We start from the raw sequence: 17,550 nt of genomic DNA on the forward strand, positions 1-17,550 counted from the left end.
AGTCCCAAACCAGTGTAACTCGCCACACCTCTCCCTTGACTAGTTTTTCACTGGATGTGGACACAGAGGTGGTTTGTGTTGTTTTCCACAGGGGAGCAGAGGACTACAGGTAATGCCCCGGGCAGGGGCTCTGCCCGCTCCACCCTTGCTCCCAGCTCTCCCTTCTGTACTTAACCTGTGGCGCTTTCTCATTCCCATGGCAACAGGTCCCAGCGCTACACAGATCCCAAACACAATCTGTCCCTGTGTTTCTTTATCCATCAGCTTTGCCTCCTAGCAACTGGGATTTCTGCCCCCATTCTTTGCTTGCATTCCAGCAGGCCTCCCCCTGGGGAGGAAGGGCGGCTCTCCCCCTGCAACTTCTCTTGTGTGACCTTGAGCAAGACCGTCCCTCTTTCTGGGCCTTGTGCCTCATCTGCGTTAAGGAGATTGGACCTTGAAGTTCTCAGCTCAAGTGTCTTCCTCCTAAGTCATTTCTCTAAATACATGCCTCAAAGTCCCAAGTCAGGGGGCCTTTCATGCCTCTGGTCTGTTTTTGAGAGTTACTCTAAATTCTTTTTTAACGACCAGTGCTCAGAAAATACCTGTTCCTTTCTGCAGAGCTTTAGAGTCAGGACCATAGAGGTCACCTTGCCCACATTCTCATTTGGCCAGTGAGGACACAAGCGTTAGGGAAGGCTGGCTCAAGTCCACTGGTTTGTCAATGGCAGAGGCAGGACAGTTCTCTTTCCATCTGAGTACTCTGAGTACTTCGCCTTTTGGGTGAATAATTGACAGCTTTTTGCAGGGTTTTCTGCAACAAATTTTCCAACCTTGTGTCTGTTAGGAACTGAGCTGAACAGCAGGGTAGCAAGGAAACTCCCTGACTCCATCCATCCACACACACCCAAGAGCAAAACCAGCACGATCTTTCACAGACCTGGACCCGGCAGGGTCTGGGCCGAGCACCTCTGAGGGCCCCTGTCCTTCATTGCTCTAGAGGCCGAAACGAGCACCTGAGCGGGAGGCAGCAGAAAGAGACCAGCCTTTACAGTCCAAGCCAATTACTTAATAGCCCCGAGCTTCAGTTTCTCCCTCTGTAATCTGGGCATAACAATACCTACTCAGAGCTGTGTTGGGAACACACTAGGTATGCAAATGTCCATGTCCCACAAACACCCCCACATTTGCAGGACTGCGCCATCAACATTCACAGTCGCTTAGGGGGTGATGCTCAGCCAACGTTTGGTTCCCCTAGCCTCTCAGGACGCTTGTGCCTTCTTTTCTCCTCCGAGCAACATATGATGAAGGCTCAGGAATGCAAAGTATAGTGCTGCCCAAACCAGAATTAGTGAAGTAGAGCCACAGAAGGGACGATCCAATCCAAGGGATGAGCATTTCTGATTGCCTGATATTAGCTTGGCCTGCCTCTTAGAGATCACGGAAGGTGGTCTGGAAAGGAGCTGCAGTCTTCCAGGCTCCTAGAGACTAGGGGACATCCAGAAACCAGGGGATGAGGGTCAAGGCTAGGGGTGGCAGTGAACCAAAGATAGGAGGAGGAGGACGACTGACAGATTTGGGTGGGGAAGAAGAGTTAGACCCTAATGCACACCTCCTGCGCCGGCCCTGGGAACAAGGAAAAAGAAGGCATTCTCGATGAGAGGACAAGCCTGGGCACTTGTCTTTAGCAGGAAGGACACAGCATGTTCCAGGGCCAGTGAAGAGGCTGGTTGGGCTGGAGTGGAAGTTTGAGCTAGAGAACTAGCAGGAGAGAAACCTAAGGAGCCGGGAGTCCCAGAATGTTCTAGCCAAGCTCAGGCTGGCCTCGCCCTTCCTGGTGACAGAAGAGCCAGAGAGTCAAGGAGAGAAAAGGCTGTGTGGGGTCAGCATGGGGGAGTTACAGGGAGCCACGCCGAAGCCCAAGAGAGCTAGACACGGCTGGAGCGCCCTAGTTCCCCTTGCCCAGAGGATGGCCACGGACAACAGCAAAGCCAGAGAGAAGCTTCCAGCACAGCCTCTGGAAAACTGCTCTGTGCTCACAAATGAAAAGGCAAATAATGTTTTAGTGTCATTATGGAAATACTTTTGACCTCTCAAACCCTCTAAAAGCAGTCCCCATCCAAGGGTCTGGGGAAAAAGTCTTGCCCCCCATACACAAGCAGCCCAGGCCTCCCCAGGGGATGAATGGAGAAGAACCAGGGGGTGAAGGGTCTCCCCTGAGTATGAGGACAGCTGCGTGAGGACCCCAGAATTGATCTCCTTTGTTTCTTCTCTCCCCTCTGGGTTCCTCACTTTGTCCCCCGCTCTTGCCAACAGGCCTCGGCCCCAGTGGAGGGTGAAAGAGGTGTGTCCTGCCAAGCACACACTTCGGATTTCCCTAGCCCTAGATTCCACTCTTGGCTCTGTATCGCACCAGCTGTGTGACCCTGGGGAAGCCTCGGCGCTGTCATTTGTGAGATGGTTATGCTCCCTCGTAGCGTGACCCAGGGAGGGAAACGACACGGAAGGCCTCTTGCCCAGGGCCTATTACGTAATGTTCTGCAAATGGTGGCCACGAAGATGATGCTGCCTCCCTTGTCCTGCCCTGCTCGACGTGGCCCGAGCATGGCTAAGACAAGACAGGTTAACAAGCCCTTTGCTTTCTCCCTGAGGACAGCTGGGCCAGGCCGGGTTTTTCCAAGAGACTGTCGTCACGGAGGAAGAGGCATGAAGTGGTCTAGTTTGCAGAGTGTGGGTTTTCTATCCTGCGGCAGATGATACCAACTGCCAGGCTCCGCAGCCCAGTGGAGGGCCTGCCCAGGCCGACCCTGTCCAAGGACTCGGCCCCTCTTCCTCCTTCTGCTCTGCTCTTCCTCCGCAGGCCGGCAGGCCCCGGGCAGAGACAGCCCGCCCCTCCCGCTCCCCTAGTCACATCAGCGGAGACAGAAGCAGCGCGTACGTACCATGTGCTTCCTGGACTGGCTCAGCTCCGGGTCCTGGCCACACAGGTGCTCTCACAGGGGCCTCGCAAAGACCCGGGCTTGGCTAACGCCCCAGGCCCCAGATGGGAGAACAGCTGCTTTTGTCCAGACCCCTCAAGGGCTCCTAGGCCTAAAGCTGCCAAACCCTCACGCCCAGCTTCCAAGGCCTTGGACATGCCTGCCATGGTCCTCCTTCCCTCCCAGCCCCCCTCGGGGACTCACTCAGTACTTGGGGTGAGGTGCGGAAAGGGGGTGTCCAGCTCCCCTGGTCACACACACACCCACCCCACGAGTGCCTAGTTTCCTCTGCGGGGTGTTCTCAACCATGGCCTGTGCCTTTAAGGACTGCTGCCCTGAGCCAAGCCCTTGACCTTAGCATCCTCAGCTGAGTTGGATTAAGGGACCATTTCATGCCTTTGCGAATTCCTTCTGGCTGCCTCCTTCCCCAGCACAGGGAGCAGCCAGTAGCCTGGACCAGTCGGCCAAGGGCAGTCTGAGAGTCGGTCTAGTCTGGCAACCCCTTCTCAAAGGGGACAGAGGCTACCCCTTTGATAGGCAGTTTGGGATCAGAGAGTGGGCCCTTGGAGGTCTTGGGCGACCACAAGGACTCCCAGAAAGCCATGCAGAGCCTCCAGCCATGAAGGAACGCTCAGATACCATCCTGTGCGTGGAGGCGACAGAACTGAGCAAGGTAAGGGTCACAGAGGACCGCTCTCCCTGCCTAGAGCCGGCCGTGCCCGGGGCACATGCAAGCCAGACAGCATGGCCGCTGGCCCTCAGCCCCCCAGTCTTTCCCTTTCAGACTGAGTTCTGCAATCCTGCCTTTGAGCCTGAATCGGGGTCACCGTGCCCTCCAGTGGCTTCTCGGGAGGACGCCGGCCACAGCATCCCAGCTCCCTGGCACGGTAACCGTCTCAGGGAGTGGCCCGCGTTGGGGGCCGGGGTCGGGGGGACAGAGAGGCCCCCGAGCGAGAACAGAGCTCTCACCAGCCCGCCCGCCCACCTGCAGGTCGGCGCCCCCGAGGGCTGCGTCCCGACTGCCGCTTCTCCTGGCTGTGCGTCCTCCTGCTGGCCGGCGTGTTGGTCCTGCTGCTCGGGCTTCTGGCGGCCATCATTCTAGCCCGTGAGCACCGGGCCCGCTTGGGAGAAGGGCTTCTGAATGACATACCATGAGCCATTGTATCCATCACCTCTGGGGAACCGACTCCTCTGAATCCCACTCCCCCATCTTCTCCCCCTCCAGAGTTGCCGGCTACACCCCTGTCTGGGGCCTCCTATCAGCCACTGCCTGCCCAAGGCCTGACCCCCAGCGGGACCACCACCCCCACCACCCCCTCCACCACCACCACCTCTCCGGCATCTGGGAACCCAAAAGGACAGCTGGAGGAGGCAGGCATGAGCCCCTCACCCCAGCCCAGTGAGTACCCAGGGCAGATCTTCCTGGAGAAGAGCCCAAGATGGCGGCAGGGGGGGCAGGAAGGGGAGCCTTGGAAATAAAAGGGTCTCTCTCCTTTTGACCTCGGAACTCTAACCTTCATCTCTGCAGCCTGTGGGGGCCTCCTTCCTGGCCCAAGGGGCTTCTTCAGCAGCCCCAACTACCCAGACCCTTACCCACCCAATGCCCACTGCGTGTGGCACATCCAGGTGGCCGCAGACCATGCAATACAGCTCAAGATCGAAGCGCTCAGCATGGAGAGCGTGGCCTCCTGTCTTTTCGATCGCTTGGAAATTTCCCCTGAGCCTGAAGGCCCCCTCCTCAGGTGGGTCCCCCTGCCCCCAGGAGATCTCACCTCTGCCCTGCACCACTGTCTAGAGGACAGAACCGGGGAGCGGCAGTGGGAAAGGCTGGACTGTGAAGAAACTGAGAAACCTGACCTCAGGGGCCCAGCTCTGCCACCAGCCTGCTGTGTGACCTTGGGAAGGTCACCGCCCCTCTCTGTCAGATGGAGCTCCCACCTCTGTTGCCCAAGAAGAAATGCCCACAAGGACGGATGGTTGGTCGGACGGACGGACGGACGGACAGACGTGCCGGTCAGGAAAGTCAGAGCTCCCTGGGAAATGAAAGGACCCTTTTTGACCCCATCCTCCCCAGGTCAGGGCTTGAGGCAAGAGGACCGCAGGGCCCGGGCAGCCTCCGCTCCGGCTGGCCCTGAGCTCTGAGCCTCCATCACCCCCAACCTGGCCCCTTGCAGAGTGTGTGGGAGGGCGCCTCCCCCCACACTCAACACCAACGCCAGCCGCCTCCGGGTGGCATTCGTCTCTGACAGCAGCGTGCAAGGATTTGGTTTCCACGCCTGGTACCAGGCTGTGACCCCCGGGAACGGTGAGTGTCTTCCCACCCCGCCTCTGGCTGCCTCCCAAGCGTCCACTTCCTTCCCCTCCAGACACCCCGCCCCCGAGAAAGGGGTGGAGCCTCCGGGCGGCTCTGAATCCCGTCGCCCCTCCCCAGGGAGCTGTGCTCACGCCGAGTTCCCCTGCGACCAGCTCGTCTGCCTGCTGCCTGACTCGGTGTGCGATGGCTTTCCTGACTGTGCTGACGGCAGCGACGAGACCAGCTGCAGTGCCAAGTTCCTGGGTGCGGGCCCCGCCGGGCACAGCGCGGGTACTGTCCTCGGGCTCCCGACCCGGGTCCGGCCAGGGCTCCCCAGCTCTGGCCCAGCCCCAGACCTGCCCGGATATTCTCCTGGCCCAGAACTCGCTTCCTCATGGGCCTGGCCCAAACTCTCCCCTGCAGTCCGGGCCGAAGGCGCAGACCCTGGCAAACTCCTGGGCCCCTCCTCCTCTCTGCAGGGTGCGGGGGGAATCTGACTGGGCTCCAGGGCACTTTCTCTGCCCCCAGCGACCCGCAGAGGTACCCTCACCGCCAGGTAAGCCGGGGCGCCACGGGGAGGGCAGTGGGGCACGTGCGGACACACACCCGCACACCCGGGTTAGTGTGACCGGGAACCGCGTGGGAGATGCCGCCTGGTTCTTGGGAAGGTCAGAGCTCCAACAGGCAGCGAGGGAACAGCATTGAGCGCTTACCCGACGTTCCCGTGCTGGGTAAACTTCTCTCTGAGAGCAGACAAGTTCAAAGGCCCTCCCACCACCGATGCGGACAGCTCGGGGGGCCGCCCCCACCCACGCCCTGCCCGGCCTGCAGCAGGGAGAAAGCCCTTCTGGAGCCCTGCCTGGATGCGCAGAGCGGGACAGGAGAAGGAACCCTGACCGACTCCACCCGTGCCCTCCCCCAGCTCTGCACCTGGCACATCTCGGTGCCTGCAGGACACGGCCTAGAACTGCGGTTCCACAACTTCAGCCTGGAAGCTCAGGACGAGTGCAGGCTGGACTATGTGGCGGTGTATGAGACCAGCGACGCAGGGGCCCTTGGCCTCCTGGGCAGGTAGCCGCCGAGCAGGAGCCCCGGAGAAACTCCATCCTCCGCGGTCTGACGGTCAAGGCCTCCCGCAGATTCACCCTGCCCTCTCCCTGGCTTCCAGTTCCTTCTGCTCTAAGCCAGGGGTCTCTTCACCGTCACCCTAGGAAGAGGCTTGTCCTTCCTCAGCCCAAAGCCTTTGTTCGGCATTGCCCCTGTGCAGAAGGCCATTTCCCTGTACCCTCCCTGCCTGGTTCTCCTGCCCCGTGGGGCCCACTCCTACTTCCCCTCAAACCCTCACTGGTGTTTCCCATCTCCGACTGGCTCAAGTTCAAGCAGTTTGCTTAATTCTTTGCCTACTGAATATGTGTGTCTTCCTCCCAGGCCCTAAGTGCCATGAGTCAGCGGCCATGTGTCCCACCCCCTCTGGCACGGCCCAGAGCACCAGCTCAGAGGGAGGCCTGCGGGAACACCCCCGGGCGGGGGTGGGGGGAGGCCAAGGGCCCCCTGCCCAGGTCTGCTCTCTGCCTCCGGCAGGTTCTGTGGAGCAGAGCCACCCCCTCGCCTCATCTCCTCGCACCAGCAGCTGGTGGTGCTCTTTAGGACAGACCGTGGCATCAGCACCGGGGGCTTCTCTGCCACCTACCGGGCCCTCAATGCCACAGAGAGTAGGTGGCCCTGGGTGAGCGGGTGTGGCTGTGGAGGCGCCTCCAGGAGGACGAGGAAGGGCTCTGGCCCCCGCTCAGGGCACCGCAAAGGCAGTGTGGGGGCACAGGCCTGCCCCAGGGCACCGCCATGCCCCCTATGCCTACAGATCCCTGTGGGCCCGGAGAGTTCTCCTGCCGTGACGGAGGGTGTAAGAGCGTGCAGTGGACGTGTGACACGTGGAGTCGCTGCCTGGACAGCGGTGATGACAGCTGCAGCAGCCCCTTGCTCCCACCCCCAGGTGAGAAGCCCGCCCCACAGCACTGGGGGGGGAGGGAGGCTGGAGCAGGCTGGGGCCCATTCATAGAAACCCCACTGGCACACTTCATAACAGCTCACCCCTGTCCTCCCCGATGGGGGGACTCCGCAGAGTCCAGGAGGGGTTCTCACCCGGTGGTGACAATGGTACTTAACGTCACCCCCAAGGCAAGTGGGAATCTGGGAGTTGATGGTTGGGGCTTCAAGAACCAGCCCAGCCTTGTCACACAGAGAGCCCCTCTACACAGCCCACCTCGGAGAGGAAGGTGAGGGGCGCCCGGCTGGCTCAGTCCGTAGAGCATGCGACTCTTGATCTTGGGGTCGTGAGTTCAAGCCCCACGTTGGGTGTGGAGCCTACTTAAAAAAAAAAAAAGAAGATGACGATGAGAGTGAGAGCAGGGGCTTTCCTTCCAGATGCCCAGCGGGCCCTGCTAATGTCAGTGCCCCATGCCCCCGAGATCAGAGAGACACCTGCATCATGCCGAGGGCTGGTGAAGGATGTTTGGGCAGGCTCTTGGGGATAATGGGCACCTGTGATGTGTGCAAAGCATCTCCCCATGTTATCTCCTTTGACTCCCACAACAACCCCCAAATGACCCAGAGAGAGCAGTTGGGTGACTTGCCCCAGGTCACCAGCCCGTGTACCCCCCCAGTAATTCTCCCCTTACAGAGCTGGCTTGTGAGCCCGTCCAGGTGGAGATGTGCATCGGTCTGAGCTACAACACCACGGCCTTCCCAAACGTCTGGGTGGGCATAGCCACCCAGGAGGAGGTGATGGAGATCCTCAGAGGTTACAAGGTGCTCTAGGCAGAGATTAGGAGGGACCCACAGCAAGGGGAGGGAGCCTCGGGAATGGGGTGCCTGAGGGCTGATCTCGTCCTTCCACAGAGCCTGACAAGTCTGCCCTGCTACCAGAGTTTCCGGAGGCTCCTCTGCGGGCTGCTTGTGCCCCACTGCACCCCCATAGGCAGTGTCCTTCCCCCCTGCCGCTCTGTCTGCCAGGAGGCTGAGCACCAGTGCCAGTCTGGCCTGGCTCTACTGGGTACCCCCTGGCCTTTCAACTGCAACAGGCTACCTGAGGCGGCTGGCCTGGAGGCTTGTGCCCAGCCCTGACCCTGAGGCAGGCCCCTGCCCCTCTGCCTGCCCATCCTCCTTTGCCGATCAGGGCGGGCAGGCAGGGGACAAAGGAAGGAGGACCAGCATGGGACTCTGCCCATCCTGTCTGGAGCCTCCCAGAGAAGGAAAGAGAAGTCCTCGGCAGGGCTAATGGAAGCTTCCCTGTCCCTTTACTTGCCCCAACTCCACACAGTGCCATTGCCCCTGAGGACTGCTTCCCACCCAAGCCTCTGACCCCAATTTCCAATCTCCTGCCTTCCCCTCTGGGGAGACCTACTTTTTCAGGTTCTCCACCACCTGCCTTCTGACTCTTTCACTTATTCAACAAAAATGTATTGAGTGCCTAGTAATGTGGCAGGCGCTGTTCTGAGTCCTGGGGATCCAGTTGCCCAACTGCCTCTAGAACTCTCCCCCTCCGTTCTCAGCTTCTATTTCCCTTGGACTAGTCTTGTCCTTGGTCTGTGTGACGGCACCATCTCTCCTTCCCGGCTCCTTGGAGCAGTGGGTGCCCCGAGTGTCTGTCTCGCACAGCTCTGCCTCCCTGTGCCCAGCTAAGACTCCCTCCCCCTCCTTTCTCCCCCAAACCTTGGCCCGCGGCCGGGCGACACCACGAGTTATTTCCCTGCTATTTCCCGGCCGGGAGCTCTTGGCCCCTGAACAACTGGTTTCCTCTTGGAGTCTGGGAGGAGCAGACCAGAGCCGGCAGGGAGTGCACCCGAACCAGGGGGACGCCGAGGGCAGGGGACGCCTGGCAGGGGAGACGCGCAGGGGCGGGGCAGAGGTCAGCTGGAGGGTCTGGAGTAGCGAGCGCCCCACGGAGGCCCCGGGAGACGGGAGGGGGTAAGTGTGGCGGAGCGTGGGAGGGAGGTGGGAGCGGGAGGGACTGGGGGAAAGTTGGAGCGGGCGGGGCACTGGGTGGGGTGGGGGGAGCGGCCAGCCTCTCCTGTCCCCCGCCACTCCCCGGCGCCCACCGGGTCCCTGGCTCTGGGGGCGTCCCCCCTTTGTCCCCCCCCCCCCCGCAGCCGCTCAGTCTCAGGCCCGTGGCAGTGGGGTGGGGAACCACCCGGCCGCGCCGGGGCGGGGACCGAGGCCGGTGCTGAGATTCTGGGTCCCGACTCCCGTCCCGCCTGGCCCGCAGACTGCGAGAGGACCCCGGCGGCCGGAGCCCCAGTGCCAGCGCCATGAGACCGCTCGTCGCCCTGCTGCTCCTGGGCCTGGCGGCCGGCTCGCCCCCGCTGGACGACAACAAGATCCCCAGCCTGTGCCCGGGGCACCCCGGCCTTCCCGGCACGCCGGGCCACCACGGCAGCCAGGGCCTGCCCGGCCGCGACGGCCGCGACGGCGCGCCCGGGGTTCCGGGAGAGAAAGGCGAGGGCGGGAGTCCGGGTAAGAAGGCTGCGGGGTCGCCGTCCACGGGGCCGTCCGCGCCGGCCGGGCCGAGGGCCGGGGCTCGGGGTCCCGCCAGGGGGCGCCGCCGGGCTCCGGGAGCGGGGCGCTGGGAGGGTGACGCAGCGCGGGGCGGCCGCGGCTCCGGGGACCGTCTCCTGCGGGCGGCGGGGCCCGGGGGGGGGGGCGGCGAGCGGCAGGGCGGCCCTCGCCCAGGAAGCGGCGGCCGGGAGCCCCAGACAGGGTGGGGAGGGTGCTGAGCGGCGCCCCCGGCCGCCGCCGCCGCCGCCACTCTGGCCCTAACCGCGCCCCGCACCCCCGCAGGGCTGCCGGGGCCCCGGGGGGAGCCCGGGCCGCGAGGAGAGACGGGACCCGTGGGAGCCACCGGGCCTGCGGGCGAGTGCTCGGTGCCTCCGCGCTCCGCCTTCAGCGCCAAGCGCTCCGAGAGCCGAGTGCCTCCGCCGTCCGACGCGCCCCTACCCTTCGACCGCGTGCTGGTGAACGAGCAGGGACATTACGACGCCACCACCGGCAAGTTCACCTGCCAGGTGCCCGGGGTCTACTACTTCGCGGTCCACGCCACCGTCTACCGGGCTAGCCTGCAGTTCGATCTGGTCAAGAATGGCGAGTCCATCGCCTCTTTCTTCCAGTTTTTTGGGGGGTGGCCCAAACCAGCCTCGCTCTCCGGGGGCGCCATGGTGAGGCTGGAGCCAGAGGACCAGGTGTGGGTGCAGGTGGGCGTGGGCGATTACATTGGCATCTATGCCAGCATCAAGACGGACAGCACCTTCTCGGGATTTCTGGTGTACTCGGACTGGCACAACTCCCCTGTCTTTGCTTGATGCCCACTGGAAAGTGAGCGGTGTGACGCTGACAGCCACATCGTCCGGGAGGGCTGGCCCCCCCTTGGGATGTTGTGAACGACTCCAGTCCTGCTGCTGGCAGAGAATGGGGACAGAGGCTGTCTGAGATCAGGGCTGGTAGTGAGGGGCAGTGGCTGGATTTCTGCCCAAAACCAAAGGAGCGCTCTGTGCTGGCAGGTGTGGGTCCCCCAGTTGCTGTGGCCCAGGATCCCAGAGGTGGGGTGCCCTCTTCCTGGTGTTCTGCTTCTCTGGGTCCTCCCTTGTCCCTCCTATTCCTGGGCCCTGTTCTCAGAGATTATTCAATTAAAAAAAAAAAAAAAAACGTCCTACTGGCTCAGTTCAGCCTTTCTTCTTTAGTGGTGGGGATGCCCTGATGGTGTGGGTGGGGGAGGGGAGAGGGAACGATGGGGAAGATGGGCAGGGTGGTGCTCAGGCAGAAGGAAGGGCTCTTGGGCTGGATGAGCCCTGGGGCAGCAGATCGAGGAAGCAGGCCCCGGGGAATGAGAAGCCGCTCCGTAGAGCTGTCCCCTGAGTTGTGTTGGATGTGGACAGGAGCGCTTGGCTGAGGAGGGTGCCCTTCTGGCATGGGGCTCTGGCCACCTTTTTCTGACTCAAAGATGTCATATGAACTGGGCGGGGGCTACCTTCACCACACACACCCCTACCCTGATCAACAGTAAGGGTCCCCGGGTTTGCATCTGTGACTGCTCTGGCTGCTTGTCCAGTCTCTAGGTGACTGGAAAGCTGTTTCTCTGTCCCCCACGCCAGGGAAGTGGTGTGTTCCGGGGTGGCTAGAGATAAGTCGTTTCTGAGCTGACCACAAGGGGGCGTCCCGACTCCAGAATGCAGCAAAGATCCTGGACAGCTTGAGCTCGCGACTGCTAGGGTAGTTAGGGGGAGGACCGGTATTGAGGTCGGCTAATGTAATTCCAGATGGGGGTGCAGGAAAAGGGGTTCCTTTGCTCCCAGCTCAGGAAGTTTATCCTCTCTCATAAAATGTTTATCCTCACATTAAACAGAGACTGGAAGGAGCCAAGCTTCCCCTTGCTCAGCTCCCTCTCTAGGGTTGGGGGAGGGGAGAAAAGCCCTCCCCAGGCCTCCCAACTCCAAGATGGATGTGGTGAACTCCCCCCACCGTGCTGGGCATAGCCTGGGTGGGCCGCGCCACTAAGTCTGAGGCTAGCCACAAAGCCCCTTCAAGGTTCCCCTCCTCTGACCTTCAGAAGCCAGCCCCAGCCCCACCCCCACCCCAATGACTAACAAACCAGGGCTTGCCAGACCCACAATCAGTTCAGCCTCTCAACCCCAGAGAATGTGAGGGGCCTCTTCTCAGTTTCTTTCTGACCTACCCTTCCTCCCCCCCCCCACCCCCAACCGCCCCACAGCTTCCAGAAGGCTGCCCCTGGCATTATGCTCCTAGATTTAACATACAATTATGTGGGAGCGTCCCCCCTCCCTCTTGCTGGGCCTATGAGGGCAGATATGAGGGTGGGGACTGGGATTGGGTCTTGGGCTTCAGCTCCCAGCTCTCCGCCAGGAGGCCTCACGGCCCCACTCCAGCCCAAGCGACACAAAGACAAGCACCAGGCTCCTCCAGGGATCAGACGGTAGCTTGGACTCCGGGCAGCAAGAACCCCAAATTCCCTCTTGGGAAGGGCAGCACTGAGAAGCTGGGAAGCTGACTCAAGGGATGAGGACGTTCACACTCCTCTCTACTAGGGCTTCATTCTGACAAAAGTAGGAAAGATAGGGAGGGCTTTCCAAAAGCCAGGTGTATGAGGGCACAAATTGGACGGGGCGAAAGCTAATCCAGCCACACCTGGCACGGGCTGTCCCCAAGGCACAGTCCTCACATCCTATCTTATCTCCTCCCCCACCAGGCCCCCCCACAGACCACAGTAGCTCCAGCAGGACTGAAGGACCCTGCTGCAGCATCAGTTACCCTGACCAACTGCTCACCCCTGTAAGGACGCACACCGAGGCTGTCAGAGCTGTCAACAGAAATTTATTCACCAGAAACTGGGCCGGCAGACCCATCCGGGCCAGACAGACCCATCAGGGAGCTGCATACTCCTAGGCTGGCCCCTTCTGTATTTGGACCCTAGTGAAATGTGCACAGTCTGCCCTCCCCAGTGCCAGGGAGAGACAAACAGAAGGGAAATGCCACTGTTCTCTGTGATGTGGGGAGTGAAAGGGGTAGGAGTAGAAATCTGGTTATCCCTCCTGAGGCTCCCAGTGGAGCTGGGGTGCCAGAGGGTAATATGGTCCCGAAGCCAGGTGCAGACACCCACCCCCCAAGGGGTAAACTCTTGATCCTAGCTGTTGGATCAGGTTGGGAGGAAGCCTCAGAAGATCAAGACAGGCAGAAGTGGTAACTCAAAGGGCACCTGAGAGATACTATCCCCAAGGCCTACCAGTGCACAGGTGCTCTGGCTGAAAGCAAAGGTTCAAGTTCGTTCCAAGGCCCTTGAGTTACCAAAACATCCAAACGACAGTGATGTGTTGTGGCTGCAGAAGCTGGGGAGGAAACGGGGAGGGGCCAGGGAGAGGACCTGCAAGTCCCCAACAGAAAAACCAGGAGAGGGGGAGCCCCAGAGGTCGGCATCTGGATGGGCCCTGGCAAGCTGGAGGGGAGTCCACAGCAGTCTCAGGGCCTTGCATAGTGACACACTCACCACCTCTGGCATCACACAGGGACGCACTGGGTAAGGAAGAGCTGTTACCCTGCCCCACCCAGCTCACAGTCTTCCAGAGTTATCCTGTCTCAGCGTCCCGGACGTACGGCTTGGAGGCTCGGCGTGACGGCCATGGGGGCGGGAGGGGCTTCAGGCCAGGAACCAAGAGGTCAGGTGTTAAAGCTGTCCTAGCGCAGGTGGCCTCACGGAGCACGGAAGGGTGGGCAGGCGGGCAAGGAGTCTTCAGAGGTAGACGTTGAGGGTCTGCAGAATGCCGCGGCGGCAGAGCGGGCAGTTGCGGTGGTGGACGGGGTGGCGCATGAGGATTTCGGTGCAAGCCTGGCACAGGCAGAGGTGCCGACAGGGCAGAAGCAGCACCGTCTTGCTCTGGTCCTGGCAGATGACACACTTCTTCCGCTCCTCTTGCTCCTTGAGCAACTTCCAGGGGTCTTGCCCAGCTACAGACTCCTCCTCATTGAGCCTCTCCCGGCCGCGGGCAGGTGTTGCTCTGGCCGTCCTGACCTCTTCCTCCTCTTCTGCCTCCGATCTGGGCCCTGCTTCGGGAAGACTGTCCTGTCGCCAGGTCCTGGCTGAAGGCACCCTCCTCGGGCCGCCCTGAGGGGCCCCAGGAGCCCCTCCCCGGTTCGGCCAGCTGGCCAGCTGCAGGCTGCGGCTCCAGACCCGGCGCCAGGCCTCCAAGTCCAGGGCCAGGCGAGACAGCCGCACGACATCCTCTCGGAGCCGGTGGTAGGACGGCCAGGCACAGAGCTGACTGAGCGCCCGGGTGGCCAGTCTCAGGGTGAGGTCCGGGTGCAGGACAGTCACCATCACTGCCAGCACGCAAGCCAGCAGCACCAGGCCGGTGACGTTGACAAGCACGAAGCTGGCCAGGAGGCGGGCAGCTGACGCCAGGAGCTCCAGTGCTAGCTGGCAGGGGGTCCAGAGGAGGATGGCCATGGCCACGGCACTGCTGGAAATGTGGGCTAGGAAGGCAGCTACAACGTCCGTCAGCCTCCACAGTGGCCCCATCACTGCGTCCCACAGGGCCAGCATCAGGGAAAAAAGGTTCTGAGTGCCGATGAGGCAGATGTTGACCAGGCTATTGATCACGTAGGCCACCAGGCTCATGGCGATGGCACAGATGTCACAGGCCTGGCGCAGCAAAGCATGGCCGCTGGAGACCACATTGAGGACACCGCGGTGCAGTAGCTCCCGGCCCCTCAGTGCCCCGTGAGAGGCCAGGTGCCCCAGGAGCTTTAAGCTCTCCAGGCCAGAGCAGCAGGAGTACAGCAAGGTACACAAGGCCTGCAGGCCCCCAAAGGTGAACCGGACCAAGGCTTCGATCAAGGCCAGCAATGAAAGCAGGACTCCGCGGCCCAAGTGCAAAAGACTCGTCAGTACCGTGTGTGGCAGGTTGTAGATGAAGGCCAGGAGCCAGGCCAGGGAAGCCAGGAGGGAGGACACCAGCAGGAAGTTGAGGTCCAACACCAAGGTCAGCAGGTCCAGCACAAGGCCCACCCCATTCACTACCATGTACACAGCCTCCATGATAGGGCTGTGGAGGTTAATCCAAAAGGAAGTCTGACTCTAGGCTGAGGGGGGGGGGGTGTCAAGGCTGATAATATTTGGGGACGTCAGGGATTAATTTGGAAGGGCAGTGAGCAGTCTCCAAGCCAGGGAGAACCAAGAATCTGAGGAAGAAGTGGGTTAGAGCGAGGTGGAGTCTCAGGGGAGGGAAAGGGGGCCAGGCGCCAGTCCAGGAGTCCCGGTTTGGAAGGCGGGCTGTCTGGGAGGGAAGAGGCCAAACATCTCTAAAGTGGAGGTGAGCCCGGGCTGGAGGAGAGAGCTCAGCTTTGGAGGCCTGGTGGTGGCGAACCACGGCCGGGCAGTGGGTCGGACCGAGAGGAGGCCGGGAACGGATGGTTTCGGGCCGGGGCCGGGGGGGGGCGGCGCAGGCTGGGCGCGGGCTCGCGGTCCAGCTACGCAGGTACCCCTGTCCCCGCCCGGCCCCCGTCCTCTGGGCTCGCGGCGCTTTGCGTCCAAAGGGGCAGTGGGAAAGGGAGTCAGCCTCAGCAAACCCCAAACGCGGCCTCTACTCCGCTGGGCGCCGCCATCTTGTGTGCGAAGGGGTGGGGCAAAAAGCGTGACGAGGAGGGCGGGACAACGAACTCCTGCCAATCGTTGAGAAGCAACCCGAGGAAACATCGAGCACTCATTGGTCCGTTTGAACAGCGCCCAAACGTATTTACTCTCCAAGGGGAAGGGCGGGGACAGATTGAAATCCCCGCCCCCTTGAGGCGGTGATTGGTCAATTGACGGCCAGAAGCGGATTAATCCTTCCTCCTAGCCCCGCCCCCAAACGGAGCAGGATTTTGGACGGGGCCAAATACCGGTGCTGTTCTTCGTCCTGGCCCCCCCCCTCCCCCACCGTCGTGAACTTTTTAGGCGAGAGTTGAAGGTTACTACCTCTGAGCTGGGCTCCGGGATTGCACCGCTACCACACCCTCCTCAGACTCGCTGCCTCGTCCTCCTCTATTCATTCATTCATTCATTTAGTCGATCATTTATTGAGCTCCTGCAAACACACTGGGGATACAAAAAATGTTTAAGAGGGTGTGCCTGCTCTCCAGCCGGTCACAAGGGGAAACATATTGTTACAGGGGATTCCCGAGCTGCTATTCCAAACTGTTTCCTCCAGCGTTATCAGCTTTTCTCCGCATCTTCAGGAGATTATCTCATTGTCTTTATGACAAGGAGGCCACAGACCAGAAATAGCTCACAGTCCTTCACTAGTCCCTGTTAAACTGTTTACTTAAACATTCTAGTTAGATATCTACCCCTGGGCGGCTCTAGGTTCCTCAATAATAAGTAATCCTTTCCTTTAATATTCAAAATATATTTGAGACATCATCCCAAATCTGTTGGGAAACCTGGTGTTCTCTACTAATGCCAAGATACTTACTTGAGGGTCTCATCCTTCCCCTGGTCACCATTGCTTTAATTTCCTGCTTGTTTGAACGCTCCATCTCCATCCTGGCCTGGACTCCTAAAAGTGTTTGTCCCCCTTCACCCACCCAACCCCAAACGCTACCTGAGTCCCTCACCCCCCAAAGCCCCACTGATAGGAAGCTGAGTTATGCAGCAAGCCTTAACTGAGATGTGTCGGTCGCACTAGGGGTGACAGCACAGTGCAGAGCAAGGACTGCAGTTTCTAAAATTCCACTGGTTTTGCACTAGCCTCTCTCACACCTGTCGGGCCCCAACTTAATGTTTTCTCTGGGGACACATGTTTTCCCTTCCTCTTCTTCCTCTTCCTCTTGGGATTTCTTCTCCCTTTCTTTAGCCATCAGACTACAACTTCCTATTTTGTTATTTGATTTTACAGCATAGTCTGTCTCTACCCCCAACCCAAGCTAAGCTCTAACCACAAAATGCTAATCTCTCTAAACAAGGGAGAATAATATAAGGATTTGTTTTAGCCTCCTGCTCAGAGCATGGTCTGTTGTGGTTATTGCTGCTGATGCTTTTATTGTCCAACTCTGCCTTTTCCCCCAATTTCAAATCTTGGCAAATACACCCACCTCCCCTTCAAGATATTTGATCTCCCCACCTGTAACCTGTCCTCTTCAGAAATGTTAGCTGTTCAGTGAACACCTCCTGTGTTCCTAGTCTATCTTCCTGCAGCACTTGATACCATGGGCCACTTCCTCCACCCTGGGCCCCTGGACATTACCCTCTCCTGTATTCTTTCATGGCTTCCTCTCCTTCCTACATGATGATTTCCAAATCTGTGCCTTCAGCCTGAATCTCTTTTGCAAAGTTTAGGTTGCAACCGCTACCTGGACATAGACAGCGCCTGGATATTGCACTCCTGCTTCAGACTCAACATGTCCAGGGGCACCTGGGTGGCCCAGTCCGTTAAATGTCTGCCTTTGGCTTGGATCGTGATCCCGGGGTTCTGGGATTGAGCCCCTCGTCAGGCTCCTTGCTCAGCAGGAAGTCTGCTTCTCCCTCTCCCTCTGCCTGCTGCTCCCCCTGCTTGTGTTCTTCTCTCTGTCAAATAAACAAATAAAATTCTTTAAAAAAAAATTAAAAAACAAATAAACTCAACATGTCCAAAACCAAACTCAGCAAACTTGCTGTGCCTACACGGTGTGCAATTAACCAGCCAGCTTTCCACAGCAAGAAAGACCTTCTTGGAATTGGCAGGATCCTCTAAAACAGTATTTCCATTAGTTGGGGACCAAAGCTTC

At 60.0% G+C, this 17,550-nt stretch overlaps 3 protein-coding genes across 9 annotated transcripts; 2 read left to right on the forward strand and 1 right to left on the reverse strand.

The window, feature by feature from the left end:
- The first annotated feature begins 3,422 nt into the window (after positions 1-3,422).
- On the forward strand, positions 3,423-8,843 carry MFRP (membrane frizzled-related protein). 5 transcript variants are annotated; one of them, XR_013442572.1, is made up of 13 exons: positions 3,423-3,630; positions 3,742-3,844; positions 3,949-4,062; positions 4,183-4,356; positions 4,486-4,699; positions 5,132-5,262; positions 5,389-5,541; positions 5,730-5,806; positions 6,173-6,321; positions 6,832-6,962; positions 7,109-7,240; positions 7,911-8,055; positions 8,146-8,280. XR_013442572.1 is itself a non-coding variant. In XM_036090741.2 (13 exons), exons 1-13 carry the CDS (start codon positions 3,577-3,579, stop codon positions 8,368-8,370), a joined length of 1,785 nt encoding a protein of 594 aa, XP_035946634.1. In that variant the 5' UTR covers positions 3,423-3,576; the 3' UTR covers positions 8,371-8,843. The 5 variants fall into 5 exon arrangements, 4 of the variants coding, with proteins under 4 accessions (XP_035946634.1, XP_035946635.1, XP_077914997.1 ...); XM_036090741.2 differs by having other exon boundaries at positions 7,928-8,055; positions 8,146-8,843; XM_036090742.2 differs by having other exon boundaries at positions 5,389-5,514; positions 7,928-8,055; positions 8,146-8,843.
- On the forward strand, positions 8,400-10,948 carry C1QTNF5 (C1q and TNF related 5). 3 transcript variants are annotated; one of them, XM_036090746.2, is made up of 3 exons: positions 8,400-9,154; positions 9,512-9,759; positions 10,084-10,948. In XM_036090746.2, the coding sequence occupies exons 2-3, from the start codon at positions 9,555-9,557 to the stop codon at positions 10,599-10,601; spliced, it is 723 nt and encodes a 240-aa protein (XP_035946639.2). In that variant the 5' UTR covers positions 8,400-9,154; positions 9,512-9,554; the 3' UTR covers positions 10,602-10,948. The 3 variants fall into 3 exon arrangements, with proteins under 3 accessions (XP_035946639.2, XP_035946637.2, XP_035946638.2); XM_036090744.2 differs by having other exon boundaries at positions 8,401-9,213; XM_036090745.2 differs by lacking the exon at positions 8,400-9,154 and having other exon boundaries at positions 9,314-9,759.
- A 1,662-nt stretch (positions 10,949-12,610) lies between these two features.
- Positions 12,611-15,449, reverse strand: RNF26 (ring finger protein 26). The gene has a single exon (XM_036090743.2). It carries the CDS (start codon positions 14,843-14,845, stop codon positions 13,541-13,543), a length of 1,305 nt encoding a protein of 434 aa, XP_035946636.1. The 5' UTR covers positions 14,846-15,449; the 3' UTR covers positions 12,611-13,540.
- Between the last annotated feature and the right edge of the window lie 2,101 nt (positions 15,450-17,550).

This window comes from Halichoerus grypus, chromosome 11 (assembly GCF_964656455.1).
Source record: "Halichoerus grypus chromosome 11, mHalGry1.hap1.1, whole genome shotgun sequence".
Lineage (NCBI taxonomy): Eukaryota > Metazoa > Chordata > Mammalia > Carnivora > Phocidae > Halichoerus > Halichoerus grypus.